The sequence below is a fragment of the Phocoena sinus genome, chromosome 19 (genome assembly GCF_008692025.1).
Source record: "Phocoena sinus isolate mPhoSin1 chromosome 19, mPhoSin1.pri, whole genome shotgun sequence".
NCBI classification, from domain to species: Eukaryota; Metazoa; Chordata; class Mammalia; order Artiodactyla; family Phocoenidae; genus Phocoena; species Phocoena sinus.
The window spans coordinates 45,332,034-45,348,559 of NC_045781.1; the positions used below are offsets into that span (position 1 = coordinate 45,332,034).

The 16,526-nt window shown below is 41.0% G+C and overlaps 1 protein-coding gene across 1 annotated transcript in view; it reads left to right on the forward strand.

The window, feature by feature from the left end:
• Window positions 1-16,526, forward strand: part of HYDIN (HYDIN axonemal central pair apparatus protein) — a 433,731-nt gene that overhangs the window by 105,319 nt on the left and 311,886 nt on the right. Inside the window, exons 6-7 of the mRNA XM_032613277.1 lie at window positions 604-738; window positions 13,979-14,178. Coding sequence (XP_032469168.1) covers window positions 604-738; window positions 13,979-14,178 — 335 coding nt within the window. The remainder of the gene's footprint in view (window positions 1-603; window positions 739-13,978; window positions 14,179-16,526) is intronic.

Sequence of the window (16,526 nt, forward strand, 5' to 3'; positions counted from 1 at the left end):
TGTTTAGGTAGGACAGTCCTATAGGGAGGGAAGGTGGAGTTAGGCCGGGACTTGATCCGGAACACCATTGCTTGGTAAAGCTGTAGCACTTATGGCAAGTGTCTGTTTCCTCATCTGTAGAATGAATTGTAATGAAGCCCAGAGGTTATTGTGAGGATCAAGTGGCATCTCATGTGCAGTGGATGATCCACAGCAAGAGTGCAGTAAATGTGATTTCTTCTCCCAGAGCAGTTCTCAAATGTTGGGAAGTCCGGTGCAGCTCCACCGTGTGGGTGGGGTTTTAGATGATTAAGCAGTTAGTCTTCGAAAATAGTCACATTTAAATAATAAAATAAAGATTTGCAATAACAGTTAAATTGTGTAATAATAATAATGTTAATAAAAATTAAAGCTAAAGTACATTGAGTGCTTACTTTGTGTGAGGTCCTGGGGTAAAGGTAAGTACTGTCATCTCCTTTTACACTTGAGGAAACGGAAGTTCAGACCTAACCAAAGTCACACGGCTAGTAAGTAGTAGATGGAGATTTCACGTTTAACTGCAAGGCCTGTCCTTTTTCTTCTGCTTTCACATGTACAGTGCCCATTATTGTGTTTTTCTTGCAGGTTCCAAGGATGGTGAAAGTTGTTGAGGAAAGTTCACCTTACTTTAAAGTAATCAGCCCCAAAGATATTAGCCACAAAGTAGCACCAGGAGTGCCATCCGTTTTCCGAATCCTCTTTAGTCCAGAGGAGAACAAGGTAACAGCAGCGCTGGCAACAAACTGGTTGAATGCTTGTCGCTAGCAGTTTGCAATTCTGAGCATTCGAGGAGGTGGTGTTGGTGTTGGTATTGTTGGTGGTGGTGTTACTGGTATTGGTTGTGGTGTTGGTGTGGTGGTGGTGGTAGCTGTGTCGTCGACAGTGTTGTTGGTATCGTTGATGGTATCGGTGGTGGTGGTGTTGATGGTGGTATTGCTGGTGGTGGTGGTGAGGAGAGGGATGGTGAGGGTGGATGAGAGGAGGGGATGGTGCACCACTGGGAATACGGAGAGAATTGTCAAACAGTGATGAGGGCTTATATGAGCTGCAAGTAGCCAGAGTGTAAAGAAGGGTAATCCTGGATGCTCCCATGGAACCTACTTCAGCATATTTATGTTGGACTGTACACCGAAAAGGAAAAGATGTGGTCCAGGTGCAATGAGCTGAGACAAAGCGTAGAGATTACGCCTTCTTGGAAGTTTGGGATTCTTGTTAGTTGCATCCCTCCTCCCCACACCCTAATTAGTTTAGGAAAGAGTCCTAAGATCCAATATTGATCACAGTATCAGCCTCACTAATGGCAAAGAATGTGGCCAGGACCTGAGGCCATATTCTGCTCCTTAATGACCAGTAGATAACCAGTCCTCCGTGAAGGGGTGACCTCACCAGTAGCTCTTCCTAAGCACGAGTGGAGAGGCTAGAGCCAAAAGCAGAGACCTGCCCTGTCTGCTTATCCTTGTCTGCACACAGACCAGCTAGAAAGAGCCTGAGTTCAAAAAGAGGCCGTTTCCTTCCAGCATCACCACAGCTGTCAGGAATCTAGCCTATTCTCAGGCTCTCCTCAGTTGTATAAATTCCAGTTACTTCTGGAAGAAAAATCTAGCTTGGGTGACTGAGGGAGGAGGCTTCTCCCCAGCCCTTCTCCAAGACTGCAGAATTGTGGGTTGAGTTTTCCTCTGTAAGGGCCAAAGTGGGGGCTTGTGTGGAGGAGGAAAGGGCTTTTACCAGCATGACTGAAAGAGTGAGGACAAAAAGCAAGGCTAAAACAGGCATAACAAAATGTCAGGTTATATGTAATGTTAAATAGTGTGTTTGCTTATCTGTATTGTGCTGTTATGGTTGGAATCAAAAGAGCGTAATGGAGACATAGAGAACTGGCTTTGAATCCCTGCTTCTCCATCACTAATACTTATTAGCTGTTGCAAATGTCATTACCAGTATTCCTGGTGCTGGTGCTACTGTTTCTGCTTTTCTGGAGAGCAGGGATAGAGAATTTAATGTGGTCTGCCAAGCATATATCACTGGAGCAAGTGGTTAGAAATTTCATTACTATTATACTGCTGTTATTATTTTTCCACTCTGTAGTATTACTGTTTGTTTCTTGGGCTGTGTTTATGAACTTACCATTTTGTTTGGGGTATTATTGAAGTAAGCAGAAAGATAAATAGTTCCAGAAGTAGTGCTTTTTGTTACACGTTATTGAAGTCCTTATTTTTTTTCTCCAGGCTCTATATCTGAATGCTCTCTGTGAAGAGAACAGTACTTGGATTTAGTTTGGGTGTCAAATTTGCCTACACTGTCAATTAATTATAAAAGCTGAATATAATAAGCTTTTGTGCAGCTTGAAATATTAAACTTGCTGGATTTGAGGAGTTGGCTTTCCTTAATTTTTTTCTGTGCTGGAGAAAAAAATATCTTCTGTTGAATAAGTATTATTCTACCTGTAGGTAGTCCGGCTGAGAGAGGGATACACAGAAGTTTCTGAAGAGGTGGAATGTTCGATGTCATGATAGATGTGTGGGTTACATGGATGAATTCATTCATCAAAATTGTATATTTAATATTTTTGCACTCCAAAATATCTAAACTTTACCTTAAAAACTTTTAAAGTATAAAAACAATAGAAAGGTGAATGGATGGAGGTACAGATAAACCAGAATGACAGAATGTTAATAACTGTTGAATCTGGGTGATGGATACATGGGATTTGTTATACTATTCTGTTTTATTTGTGTATATTTAAAATTTTACCTCATCAAATGTTAAAAGCAAAGGGAGAGAGATTTTATTACTGCTTATCTATACAGCAAATAAATAACTGAAATATATTTTAGGTGAGTTTGTATTTACTTTAAGTATGAAATGCCAGCATTCCCATTGAGGCTTATTACTTGGCTATATTTTGTGGAAGCTTATCTTACTCCTAGTTTTTTTTTTTTTAATAAATTCATTTTATGAATTTGGTTTTGGCTGTGTTGGGTCTTCGGCTTTCTCTAGTTGCGGTGAGCGGGGGCTACTCTTCGTTGCTTCTCATTGCGGTAGCTTCTCTTGTTGCAGAGCACGGGTTCTAGGCACACGGGCTTCAGTAGCTGTGGCACGCGAACTCAGTAGTTGTGGCTTGTGGGCTCTAGAGCGCAGGCTCAGTAGTTGGGGCGCACGGGCTTAGTTGCTCCGCGGCATGTGGGATCTTCCTGGACCAGGGCTTGAACCCGTGTCCTCTGCACTGGCAGGTGGATTCTTAACCACTGCGCCACCAGGGAAGCCCACTCCTAGTTTTTTTATTCCCTCTTAGCATTCCATTTCACCAACATTGCCTATGGCCTATGGGGAAAGCCTTAATTAAAAAAAATAAGTTAAATGTTGTTTTACTGTTTTTTCTAAGTATTTGAAAGTTATCAATGGTTACATGCATGTATGAGGAGAGAGAGAGTGAGTACAATGGCTACCTATGAGAAACTTATCTAACTTTGGACACATTAGGATTTTGTGTTGGATTGAGCTCTAAGCTATGAAATAATTGACATAATACGTTTTTCTAAGGACGTAGTGATTTCTCCTGCTGACTGTCTAAGACTGATGGTGGGTTTTTGGGGAAGCTCCTGCTGCTAGTTTTGGTTCCCTTTTTCTGCAAAGGTCCTGCCACCCTTGCACCATCAGCAGGGCTCCATTCCAGTAGTTTTTCCAGTCGTCTGGGCATCTACATTCACTCTTACTGTTGGAAAACCAGCAGGGCCATGCACAGAATGACCAGCTAGGGTTAGTTGTGCTGTCTTTCGTGCTGCTCCAGAATGTAGCAGAGGAGTACTAGAGCCAGATTTATTTCAGGAAGAATAAAAGTCAGTCTTTTCACTGTGTCACTTTTTCTCCATTTGGCCAAATTGATAGCCAATGTGCATATGTATTTTTCCTCCTTATCCCCTGCTGATCTGAACACACTCCGTTCTCATTTACCCTCCTCACACCTGGAGGGTGAGATATGTAAATTGCAGCATGCCACAGTTTAATAAGCCAGTCCCCTTTCAATTGGATTTTCAGCACCCATGTATATTAGCATGTCGAAGATGATAATGCAATTTACATTTTTTCCTGTCATCTATTAATCTAGCTTCCTGGAGATTTAACTTGTTTAGAATGCCAAATACCCAGATAATGGGTGCAGGAAATTCACTTTGGCTTTCCTTATCTCTTCTTTTCACATGGACTTGAAAAAAAAAAAAGATTGGATATGTTATTTATCTAATAATCCTAGTGTACATGTCATGGATGGTAGAAACATAGTAATCAATGTTATCATAACACTATAAAATTCTGGAGACAGGCATTTTTCTTGACCTCTTAAATCTGTATCTTTACTATTAAAAGGAGTATAAAAATATTAGGCTTATGTAGGAAAGCAAAACTGGGTACTTTCTTGGACTTAAGAAAGCATCTCTTTGTAATAGTGTTGGCATATGGAAATGGCAGCAGTGGTCTGAAGAAAATATGAAGTGATGTAATCTTATTGCTCAGTTATGTGTTGAGAAAATATCTAGTTTGTTGTCAAAATAGTTTTCTTGATTTGTTACTATGAAATTTAAAGAACATGGCCCAAGCAAAGTAGAAAAACGTTGACATAATTTGTAACCCAGGTGTGTAACATTAATGAACTATAGTGCCAGCACTTTGAATTAAAGTATAGATGTCATAAGATTTTCTACAGTCAGTGATTCTTGTTGACAGAAATAATGATAGGGATTTAGTTTTCTTCCTGCCTAGCATTCGCCCTCCCTGGTTCTGTCTGGGCTTCCCCTGTAATCCAGGTGCCTAGTACGGGGCCTAACATATAGGAAGTGTGCAATAAATATTTGCCAAGTAAGATAAGGAAGTTAATCTCAAGAAAATGTAAGGTAGTTTCTTCAACTTGAGGATGGCCTGAAGATGATAAAAGCAAAGGCATATAAAAAGGGGGCTCTAATATCTTTTTGTGCCATGAATGTATTAGATGTTAACGTTTTTTCCCGTCATTTCAACCAGGAGAAAGATATCTAAGAAGGCTTATTTAAAGGTGTTTCTTCCCATTTTGTTTCATATCTTCAGTGAGTCACATCACTACTTTCTAGCTTTCTGGATTTGACAAATATCATTTTATAATACGGCTAATGAGGATCTCAGACATTCTCTTTATGAAGAACTCTTGATAATGTAGTATCCAAATAAAGATATTAAGATGAATATTATTTCACTCGCTCTGCACCAGGCCCAGTTCTGTCAGCCAGGATCCAGTGGAGAATAGAAGAAGCTTGGCCTTCATGGAGCTTATGTTCCACAATGAATAAGCAAACAGATCATTTAATGTCAGATATTGACATGATAGAGAACAGAGAGTGATAGAGAATGGGGACTGTTTCCTTTCAGCAGGAAGATCAGGGGAGACTTCTCTGATGAGGTAACATTTGGGCAGAGAGCTAAACGGGGAGGATATTTGTGTGGGAGCAGGAACAGCACTTACAAAGGCCCTGTGACAGAAATATGTCTGGCAACAGGTCAGGGAAGTGCAAGGCCAGTGTGGCTGGAGCAGAGGAAGCTGCTGGGAAAATGGTAGGAGACAAGGTTTGTAGAGGGTAAGACCATGAAGCGTCTTAGAAATCATGCAAAGTAGAATAGGAAGCCACCATAAGTTATTTAAAATATTTCTATTATGGAAGCTTTCACCCATATGTAAAAATGTAGAGAATGATATAGTGAACTGTCATCCCCCAGATTTTCAAGCTATCAGTGCGTGACCAATCTTGCTTCATCATCCTGTCCCCTGCCTCAGAGGATTTTGCAGCAAGTCCCATACATCATTTCATTGTAAATACTTCATTGTTTGTCTCTAAATGATAAGGTCCTTTCTAAAAGTTAACGTAACCACAGTACCATTATCACCCCTAAAAAATGACAGGAACTCCTTAATATCATCAGATATCTGTCAGTACTCACATCTCCCCAGTTGAGTAATATGAAAACATATATGTATATGTAGAGGTGTGTGTATATATGTATATAAATATCACATAAATCGATATATGTGCATTTTAAGTTGCTTAAATCAATCATATGTATATGTGTAAGTTGGTTTGCTTAAATTGGGATCCATACAAGGTACTGAGTGCAACTCCACCAGATTCCATAGAATGATCCTCCATCCCCTCTGTTTCCTGTAGACTGGTAATTAGGTCTAGAGCCTTGTTTAGATTCGTGTTTGATTTGGAGGGGCCAGAATTCTTAGGTAATGTGGTATTTCCTATTGCATCACATCAAGAGGCACAAAATGTCTGTTGTTACACTTTATTTTTGTAATGAGTTAATAAGGATCCTGAGGTACAGTTCATACAGGAAAGATAGGATAAATGCTTGTTTCTTTCCCTTTATCTGCCCTGGTGAGTTTTGATTAGGAATGACGTATCTGGCTTACATTTTTAAGATCACTCTGGTTGCTGTGTGGAGAATAGACTGAAGAGGGTGTGAGGCATAATGGCTAGTTGTCTACTCTTAACATCCATTTTCCCTTTCCTCATTGGTAAGAGAATCACATGTTTTGATTGGATTCGTTGCTGCCAGAAACAAAATGTTGCATTTCCCCAGCCTCCTTTGCAGCTGCATGTTGTCTAAATGTTGGCCTGTGAGATGTGAGCAGGGCTTCCAAACGCATGTACTTGACGGAAGCTGACACAGTGGAAAGTGCTCTATTCTGCCTTCTCCTGCCTGCAGCTTGGCTGTGAGAATAGCTGGCATCCCAGGAATCACTCTGCCCCATCCGGCAACATTGAGGATGGACCCTGTGCTAGACTGGTAGAGCAGGAATTTAGGAATTTGTGTCTCTCATGACACTGTGGAGTCACCATACCAACCTGGCCCAACTACCTCTGGACTTTCCAGGAGAGAAATAAACTTCTAGCTGCCTAGTTTAACTTGCTCTTATTTTCTTCTGTTCCCTGTAATTTGTAGCAGAACTGAACCCTGATGAATATAGAGACAAGCGTCTATTGTAATAGTTTGCGAGAAAAAGATGAGGATGATTTGGACGAGGGTGGTAACAGTGAGGTGATGAGAAGTAGGTGGACAAAGGATATATATTTTTATGGTAGAGCTGTCAGGGTTTGCTGATGAATTAGATAAAGGGTGTGAAGAAACAGGAGTCTAGTTTCTCATAGTATTTTGGCCAGCAGCTGACCGAATGGTGCCACCATTTGCTGAGATATGGAAAGTGGAAGAAAAACAGGTTAACGAGGCTGGGTAGGAGTGAGGTAGGGACTCAGGACCTCTTTTTTTATATGTTAAGTTTGAACTTCCCTTTAGACATCCAAGTGGAAATATCAAGGAAGCAGTTGGACACAATTGTCTGCAATAAAGGGGAAATGTTGGGTCTACAGACAAATATTTAAAAGTCATAGTGTAATGATGCTACTTACCACCAAGGGTGGAGGAGATGATTCTGGGAGTGAGTGGAGATAAAGAAGCGGGTGGAAAGAGGAGGAGATGCCAACAGAAGATGACACTAAGAAGGGGTAATCGTGAAGTAGGAGGAAGGCCAGGAGACTGCCGTGCTCTGGAGTCCAGGTGGATAAAGTATTTTAAAAAAAGAAGGAGAGATCAACTGTGTCCAAAGCTATAGAATAAAACAAGGATGTGGACTTAGCCATTAGATTTGGCAAAGTCATTAGTGACCTTGGTGAGAACAGTTTCTGTGGAATGTTGGGTAGAGAAGTCTGATGGGGTGGGTAGAAGAGAAAAGAGAAAGTGAGGAGGTGGTAATATTGAGTATAAATAACACCTTTGAGGAGTTTTGCTGTAAAGGGTAATTGGAAAAATGGGGCAGTAGCTGGAGGTGGATGTTGAGATTGAGGGTAGTTTATTTAATATTTAAGTTGAGGCTATCTAAGCATTGTTGTAAGCTGATGTTTAAGTTATTTAAGCATTGTTATAAGCTGTGAATGTTCAGTAAAGAGGGAAATTGATGCTTCAGGAAAATCCTAAGGTAAGTGAGAAGGATTGAAATCTAGTACGCAAGGAAAGGGTTTGGTCTTAGATAAGAACAGGAATGAAGGCAGAGTATATGGGTATAGACACAGGTTGATTGGTAGATTTAAGGTAACTTAGAAAGCAAAAAAGCTAAACAGGAAATTAATTACCTTAAGTGGATGATTTGTACATGAATCATGAAGTAACCACATTATCGTTGTATACTAATGATAAAGATGGTCAAAATAAATTTGGAAGTCCTCGGGTCACTTTACAAGCCAAAGATCAGAGGTCATTCCTTTTTAATAGGTGGAGAAGTATAGATGCCCCTAGGAAGCTCAGACCCCAGGTAAATCATATGAAGAGTCAGAGTGGTAGAGGGTAAGGCCCGAGAGACCTGATCAGTCTTGTTTTTAAACTGATTAGGACTTGAGAACTAATTCTTCCCTTTAGAGAGGTGAATTTCAGATTGAGTACTTTTAACTGGTTAGGGAATTTATAACGTTTTTCAGGGACAGTGAGTATTAAATGTGCTGAGTCCTGATCAAATCTGGTTTTACTCTGTGTTAGCCATTCCACCATCAAGTTTAGGAGTGGAGAAAAGGGAGAAAGAGGATTGTGAGGGCTTAACCACACTGGCTGTGCTTGCACTTGAATGCCTGGGGAGTCGTTTGCTGCAGTAGAAGACATCATTTTCCTTTGCCTGAGTTGTTAAAGGACAGAATTATTGCCATGTTTGCTTTCTATCGTGGAGCTAATATAAAATCAAGATTCATTCTTTTCACTTCTCAGAGTCAAATCTGCCACTTGCATATTCCACTGCCTTTTTTTTTTTTTTTTTAAGTTTGGAGGATAGGCAGGTTGGAAGGAAGGCTAATGGACAGAAAAAAAAATGGATAGGCAATTTCATCTGGAGGCCATTGTTATATAGAATAACATTTTGGGATATGAAGTAATTCATTGCTAAGTCTCATAGTAGATGGGAGAGAGTTTGGAATAAATATTTTGGCTCTGAATGGTGACCTGATTGCTCTGAATTTAAGTACAGAGGAAGGAAGTACATCAACTGAAGTAATTGCTTAGCTTGCAGGCTGACAAAGCCTCCCAAGTCATAACATCTGAATTAATTTTAAGCCAGTAGAGCAATATATAATTGTATATTATATAATCTAATATAGTCATATTAAATACAGAGCTTAAGAGATTGGAATACATTTTTAAGGAGTTTAAAGAATTTCTTCATATTCTTTTATGTGACTTGATTATGAAAAAATATATAATTCTGATCAAACTTCAAATCTTCCTCATTTGGAAATTTGAATATTTCAGTTAGCCTCCTAAAGTATTTTCAGCTGTCTTCAATTCCTTATAGAACAAGGCAGAGAATATGTAAACATAGAATAAATTACTTGGAGATCCCCTCTCATCGTGGATTCAGCAGCATCTTTTGTTCTTTCTCTCAAAGCCTCAGTTAATATTAAGTTTCCACATGTGCCAGCAGCTTTCCAGTTTCTAATTCCCAACAAAACCTTTGCTTGCTGGGTTTGATCTCCTAAGAAAAAATGAAAACAGTACTTATCTCTTTAGGATTCTGATGTAATCAGATTAGACTGTTTTGTTGTTGAATTCTGTGGAGTTTTCTAGGATCAAGTATGCTTCGTGTAATTTGTACTTTCTTATATCTGAATGGCATAATTTTTGAGCCTGGCATTACCATGCAGAAACCAGAATCACTTCAAGAGCTAAGAGTCCAACAACTCAATTTAAATAAATTTCATGAATACTGTCCATTAATTGTTATTACTTGCTCCTACCTTAGGACTTTCATGTTTGCACCTCTCCTTGCCAGGAACACTCCATTCCTATATCTTGCCTGACTGGATGCTTTGGCTATTCAGGTCTCTATTTGAAGGCCACCTCCTCAGGGAGGCCTCCTTGGTTGTTGTAACCTAAAGCAGCCGCTTCCCATATTATCACTTTACCATGTTTTATTTTCTTCAAAGTCCTTGTTGTTTTTTGAAATTATCTTGTTCCATTATTATCATCATTACCAGGATTATCATTATTATCCTAACAACAAGTACACAAAAATTGAGTTTTCCTACATGCCTTACACAAAACATTGTATTTTATGCAACACTTTAGTAATGACAACTAACATTTACTGAGTACTTAACTACTCGCCAAGCTCTAGGCTAAGCATTTATTGCACTAGGCCAGGTCAGTTTCATCTCTTGCCTGGACTACTGCAGTGGCTGCCTAACTGGACACCCTTTTTTCATCTTAGCCTCCCTACAGTTCGTTGCCTACATAGCAGCTAGTAATTCTTCTAAAACATAAATCAGGTACATCATGATCCGCTTTCAGCATCATTAATGTTTTTGGCCATCCTCAGGTCCTAACAATGGCTTACAAGCTCCTGTGTGATCTGGCTTCCCACAACCTCTTTGCTGCATCTCTAACCTCTCCTTACCTTATTCCCCTATGGCCACAGTCTCTGAATCATGCTTCGGCCAGATTACCACCCACCCCCATGACGTCATTTCTCCTTTCACTTAGATTTCTGCTGGAATGTCACGTCTTCATAGAGGCCTTTTCCCACTCACTCTTTTTTTTTTTTTTTCTTGCGATACGCGGGCCTCTCACTGCTGTGGCCTCTCCCATTGCGGAGCACAGGCTCCGGACGCGCAGGCTCAGCGGCCATGGCTCACGGGCCCAGCCGCTCCGCGGCATGTGGGATCTTCCCAGACCGGGGCACGAACCCACGTCCCCTGCATCGGCATGCGGACTCTCAACTACTGCGCCACCAGGGAAGCCGCCCCACTCACTCTTTATTCCCTTATGCTTTATTTCTCTTCACTCAGCACTATAGTACTCATTTGCCTGTCTTTAGCAAATATTTGTTGAATGTTTACTAAGTACCACGTCCTGTTCTAGGAGCTGGATATGTGAAGTCAGTACGATGGGCAGAATCCCTGTTGACATGGAGATATGGGGGGAGGCATACAATAGACTCAATAAATAGGTAACATATATAATATATTAGATGGCTTTGGTAAACTAAAGCAAACGAAAGGCTAGGGAGTGATGGGACAGGAGAGGGAGAGTTAAGTTTACAATAGGGCAATCAGGGGAGGCCTCAGGGAGAAAATGGACATTGTGCAAAGTCCTGAAGGAAGTGAGGGAGCAAGCAATGTGAATAATTACAGGAAAGCATGTTCTGGATGGAACGAACATTGAGTTTGAAGGCTCTGAAGGGAGAGCATCTCTAGAATACTCAAGAGACAGCAAGGAAACCTGTAGCTGGAGCACAGACGCAAGTGGGGGAGGGGGAGGTGTGGCCAGAGAAATGACAGGGGTGCCAGACCCTAGCACTCAGAGCCCCCCAGCTCTCTGCTTGGGAGATTTTGAATGGAGGAGCCTCCTGAGCTGACTTATATTTTAACTGGATCCCTCTGGCCCTTGTGTGGAAAATAGACTTTAGGGAGCAAGGGTTGAAATAGAGTCCAGTTAGCCCAGGAAAGATTGGAGTGGCTAGGGTCAGGGTGGCAGGGTGGAAGTAGTTAGACGTGTTTGTGGTCTGGATATATTTTGGAGGTCAGTCCTACGAGATTTACTAAGAAATTGAGAAACAGAGTGATCAAGGATGCCTCATGCCAGGATATTAAATCCAGGCCAGTGGAAGGATGGAGATTCATGTACCAAGATGGAGAGGCAGTGAGGGGACAGATTTAGGGTGGAAGGAAGGTCATGAGCAGGACCTCAGCTGGCATTGTGGAGCTTTTGTGGGCATGAGAAAAAGGCTGCCCCTCTAGGCCGATTCAGTTGGAGCCAGCAGAGTGGACTGGATTTCAGGCCCCGTTCCTTCCCTTGGTAGGGTATCTTTATGCACAGTTGCAGGCAGGGGCATTAGTCAGCAGCTTCGCTTTGGGCCATGGTAAGTTTGTATCCAGTGAGATGTTGATCTGGCTGCTGGGTATGAGTTTGGAGTTCAGGGAGGCAGAGAGATTGCAGGTGTAAAGCTCTGTCGTGGGAACATTCCTGGCTATTTTCTCTTTATATTTATTTAATATATTTGTGTATGTATTACATTGTACATTAGATATGCTTTATTTACCTGCTCACTGTCTCTTCCATCACTATGTAAGCTCGAAGTGATCCACGTCTGCGTTTACTACTCAGTTTCATACCCAGACCCAGCTCAGTGCCTGGCACCTGGACACTTAATAAACACGGTTGTATGAATAAACGAATTGGGGATACCACTGCTTTCTACTTGTCCTGTGGGTTTCGTGAAATTGAGTGCATGGCCAGGTCTAAATGTCAGTCAGTATGTCAGACATTCCCATTCCTGCTCTGTGCCTAAAGTCCAAAGAGAGGTTTTAAACCTCCACCACTGAAAACCATTTACTGCATGATTACCAAAAGGAAACTTAAGTTCCAAGAGGCCTTTATACTTATAAAGATTGCCTTGCAGCCAAAACACACACTAAAATGTTGGGGAAACTTAAAATGAAGGAAAATGAACCTGGTTTAGATAGCAAATTCCTTTCACAGTGACTTCTGAGCCTATTCTTTTTTATTTTATTTATTTATTTTTGGCTGCATTGGGTCTTCGTTGCTGCATGCAGGCTTTCCCTACTTGTGGGGAGCGGGGGCTACTCTTTGTGGCTGTGCGCGGGCTTCTCATTGTCGTGGCTTCTCTTGTTGCGGAGCATGGGCTTTAGGCGCGCGGGCTTCAGTAGTTGTGGCGTGTGGGCTCAGTAGTTGTGGCACACGGGCTCAGTAGTTGTGGCGCACGGGCTTAGTTGCTCCGTGGCATGTGGGATCTTCCTGGGCCAGGGCTTGAACCTGTGTCCCCTGCATTGGCAGGCGGATTCTTAACCACTGAGCCACCAGGGAAGCCATTTGAGCCTATTCTTGAGGAGACTGTTAATGCTTTCCTTTCACATTTAGGTTTGCTTGTTGGTGATGGTTTACTTTTAACTTTTTCTTTGTTGCACTGAGGATGAGATTTCCATTTTCCTATCTTATGAGAGGAGATAAAGGGTGACTTAATTCAGCATTTCTGTTGCATTTAGACTCAAGATTGGGGACGATGGATGCCTAGGGCCTCAGCATTTTTATTTGGAATGGTCAGTAATGGCTTTGCACAAGAGGTGAGGTTTAAAATGGGCTTTGAATAAGTTAGCTATTGTTGTATAATGACAGACCACTCCCAAATTCAATTATGGATATTATGGCTCACCAGACTATGGTTTAGCTAATCTTGACTGGGCCCACTCATGAGTTGGGTAGGCAACTCTGCTTAACTTGGCTGGGCTCTCTCACATATCTGGGGCAGTAGGCTGGTCTAGCATGGGACATTTGGGCTCCCATCCTGCCGTAGGCTAGACCAGGCTTGTTTTCATGGCAGAGTTTCAAGAGCAAGAATGGAAATGCCCAAAGCTTCTTGAGGCCTTAGCTTGGAACTGGCATAGCATAACGTCTGCCGCATTCCAGTGGTCAAAGCACAGGGTAAAGAAATAGACTCCACTCATGATGGAGAAGCTGCACAGTCGTATTTCAAAGAGTGTGGTCATAGAGAGACCATTATTCGGAGCTATCAGTCTAACACATGGCTTGAAGGATAAGTAGGTAGGGTTTAGAAGGAGGAAGTTACTGGTGTGAACCTCCTCTGATCTAAAGAAGAATGAGCCTCAACTGTCCTGCATCCCACCTCCCTAATATCCGGGAAACACAAGAAGCATAAGCTTCTCTATTGGCTTGTAGGTTTTAATACTTGAACTGTTCTCTTTTTCTTAGAAAAGAGTATCTCATTGAAGGTACATCCATAATTGTCTTGAGAAGGTTTCATAGAATATATATATATATATAAAGTTGTTTTGCAAGATGCTTGGCATACAGCCATATTTCTTGCAGTTATCTTGGTCATGTTGGTGTTTCCACAAGTAATGATTGTACCCTTCTCTTGTAGGACTATGCCCATATGTTGACCTGTGTCACTGAAAGAGAAAAGTTTATTGTGCCCATCAAAGCTAGAGGTGCACGAGCCATCCTAGATTTTCCTGACAAGCTGAATTTTTCTACTTGCCCTGTTAAATACAGCACTCAGAAGATTCTGCTAGTGCGAAACATTGGCAACAAAGATGCTGTGTTTCACATCAAAACTCATAGGTATGCATTCCTTCAGCTTTTGTTTTTGATTGATTATAACTAAATCTAGTCAGCACATGTAGTCTCCTCGAATAGCAGTCAAGATGCAACTGCTTATTACAGTCTTCACTTGCAAGGATGGGGGACCTCAATGATGTGGCGCAGACTGCTTCATCCCACGAGGAACCCAAAATTCAAGGTTACCTGTTTGGATACGGGTGGTTTTCTGAAATGCTGGATAAGAGACTTTCTATTTAGCATAGCGAATGGCTCATGGGAATATATTAATAGACATATTTGTTGTGACTGAGACTTTTATAACTGACTGTATTAGTTTTCTACTCCTATTGTAATAAATTACCACAAATTTCATGGCTTGAAACAACACAAATTTATTATCTGACCTTTCAGTAGATCAGAATCCTCACTGGGCTAAAATCCCAGTGTTGGCAGGGCTGTGTGTTCTTTTCTGGAGGCTTGATGGGAGGATCCATTTCTTTGCCTTGTCCGGCTTTAGAGGCCACCCACAATTTTCTTATCTGAAAAATGGGGGAAAGTAGCCACCTTATGGGGTTGTTGTGAGGAGTAGATGAATTAATAAACATAAACTGCTGGTATATAGCAAGTACTGTATAGTGAGTGTTTCTTCGTTTATTATTTCTTTAAATGACCTACTGCCAGTGTGGTGGGCAGAATAATGGCTCCTCAAATATGTGCATGTCCTAATCCCCAGAACCTGGAAATGTGTAGTGTTACATGACAGAGGGGACTAGGGCTGTAGATGTAATTAAGGTTGCTAATCAGCTGACCTTAAAATGGGCAGATTATCCTGGATTATCTGGGTGGGCCAAGTGTAATCACAAACATCTTTAAAAATAGAAGGAGGCAGAAGAAGAGTTTGAAGTGATGAGATATGAGAAGAACTCAACCTGCTTTGAAGATGAGAAAGCTGAGCGATAGAGAGGTTGTATAACTTGCTCAAGAGCACGTAGCTAGTAAGTGAAGCTGTTTGATTTCAATCTGATAATTTATGGTGTAGCTATAGTGTAGTAGACATTATGGGACAATCCTTGCCCTCATTGATCTCTCTCATAAGATGGGGAAGAATGGTTGTTATGGGACGTGAAGATGCTGGCTGATTAGCAGGGCCATAACAAGAATGGCCAGCTTGGGAACACAGGAGACAGAAGGTCAAGTTCTTTTTCTATGACTTTTTAAAAATAAGGCAGGTATTGAGCTGGATCATTTTCATAAGGGCTTTATCTGTGGAATCCTTCGCTAGTTTAAGGACAATCTCTAGTTTAAGGACACATCTCTCCAGTAAGGATTAGCATTTACTTCTGCCTGGTTCCCAAAGATTAGACTACATAGACTGCCTCTCTGGTAATTTCTTGGTTTAGGGGTCCCTGGACTGATCATGCATATCTAAACCCTAAACTGGTAGAATACACATGTCCAAAGTATGAATTCCCTAGAGAATCCTTGTTTCCCTCATTCAAAACCACGATAGACATCTTTCCTTGTGCTAATGGGAGAATGTTTTGGTAACCTTTGAAGTTTCCCAGGTTTATATGGGGATTTTGTTACCATTCCCCTGACTTAACCATCCATAGACCTTGTATCCTGCTGCTATTAGCAGGGCTGTTAAAACCCAGGCTTCAAGGGCTCAGTGGCTTACTGCTCTGGTTCTTATTTCCTCTTGTTTTTGAATCCTGTGGATTTGCCTCTTTTTTTTTGCATGCTCAGCTACACATTTATGTAAGTTATATTTTATCCAGACTTTCTAGGTATTTTCTGGTGGAAGAGTTTTCGGGTTACTTGGTCTGCCATATTGTAGGTAGCAGGGATGCCATAATGTGGGTTGAGGCACATCCCTCAGGAGGGAATTTGTGTTTATTCTTACATGTGTCCCAGGAGCATCACTAGCTCTAAACCATTTCATGTAGATTCAAGTTTCTGTTTGGTATCATTTTTTCCTGGCTGAGAAACTACTTTAATATTTCCTGTAGCACAGATCTAGTGGATATTACTCAGTTTTTGTCTACTTGAAAAAAAAGTATTTTGCCTTCATTTTTTGAAAGATTTTTTCTCTACAGTATAGAATTGTGAAATGGCAGTTATATATACATTTTTTTTTAGTACTTTAAAGATGTCACTTCATTGTCTTTTGGCTTACATTTTTCTAATGAGAATTCTGCTGTAATTCCTAGCTTTGTTCTTCTGTAGGTAATTATGTCTTTTTCTTGGGCTGCCTCAAGATTTTGTCTTTATATTTGGTTTTTAGCAGTTTGAATGTGATGTGTCTAGATGTGGATTTTGGTTTTGGTTGTTTTTTGGTTAAAGGATCTTATTTTGCTTTTATTTGGTTT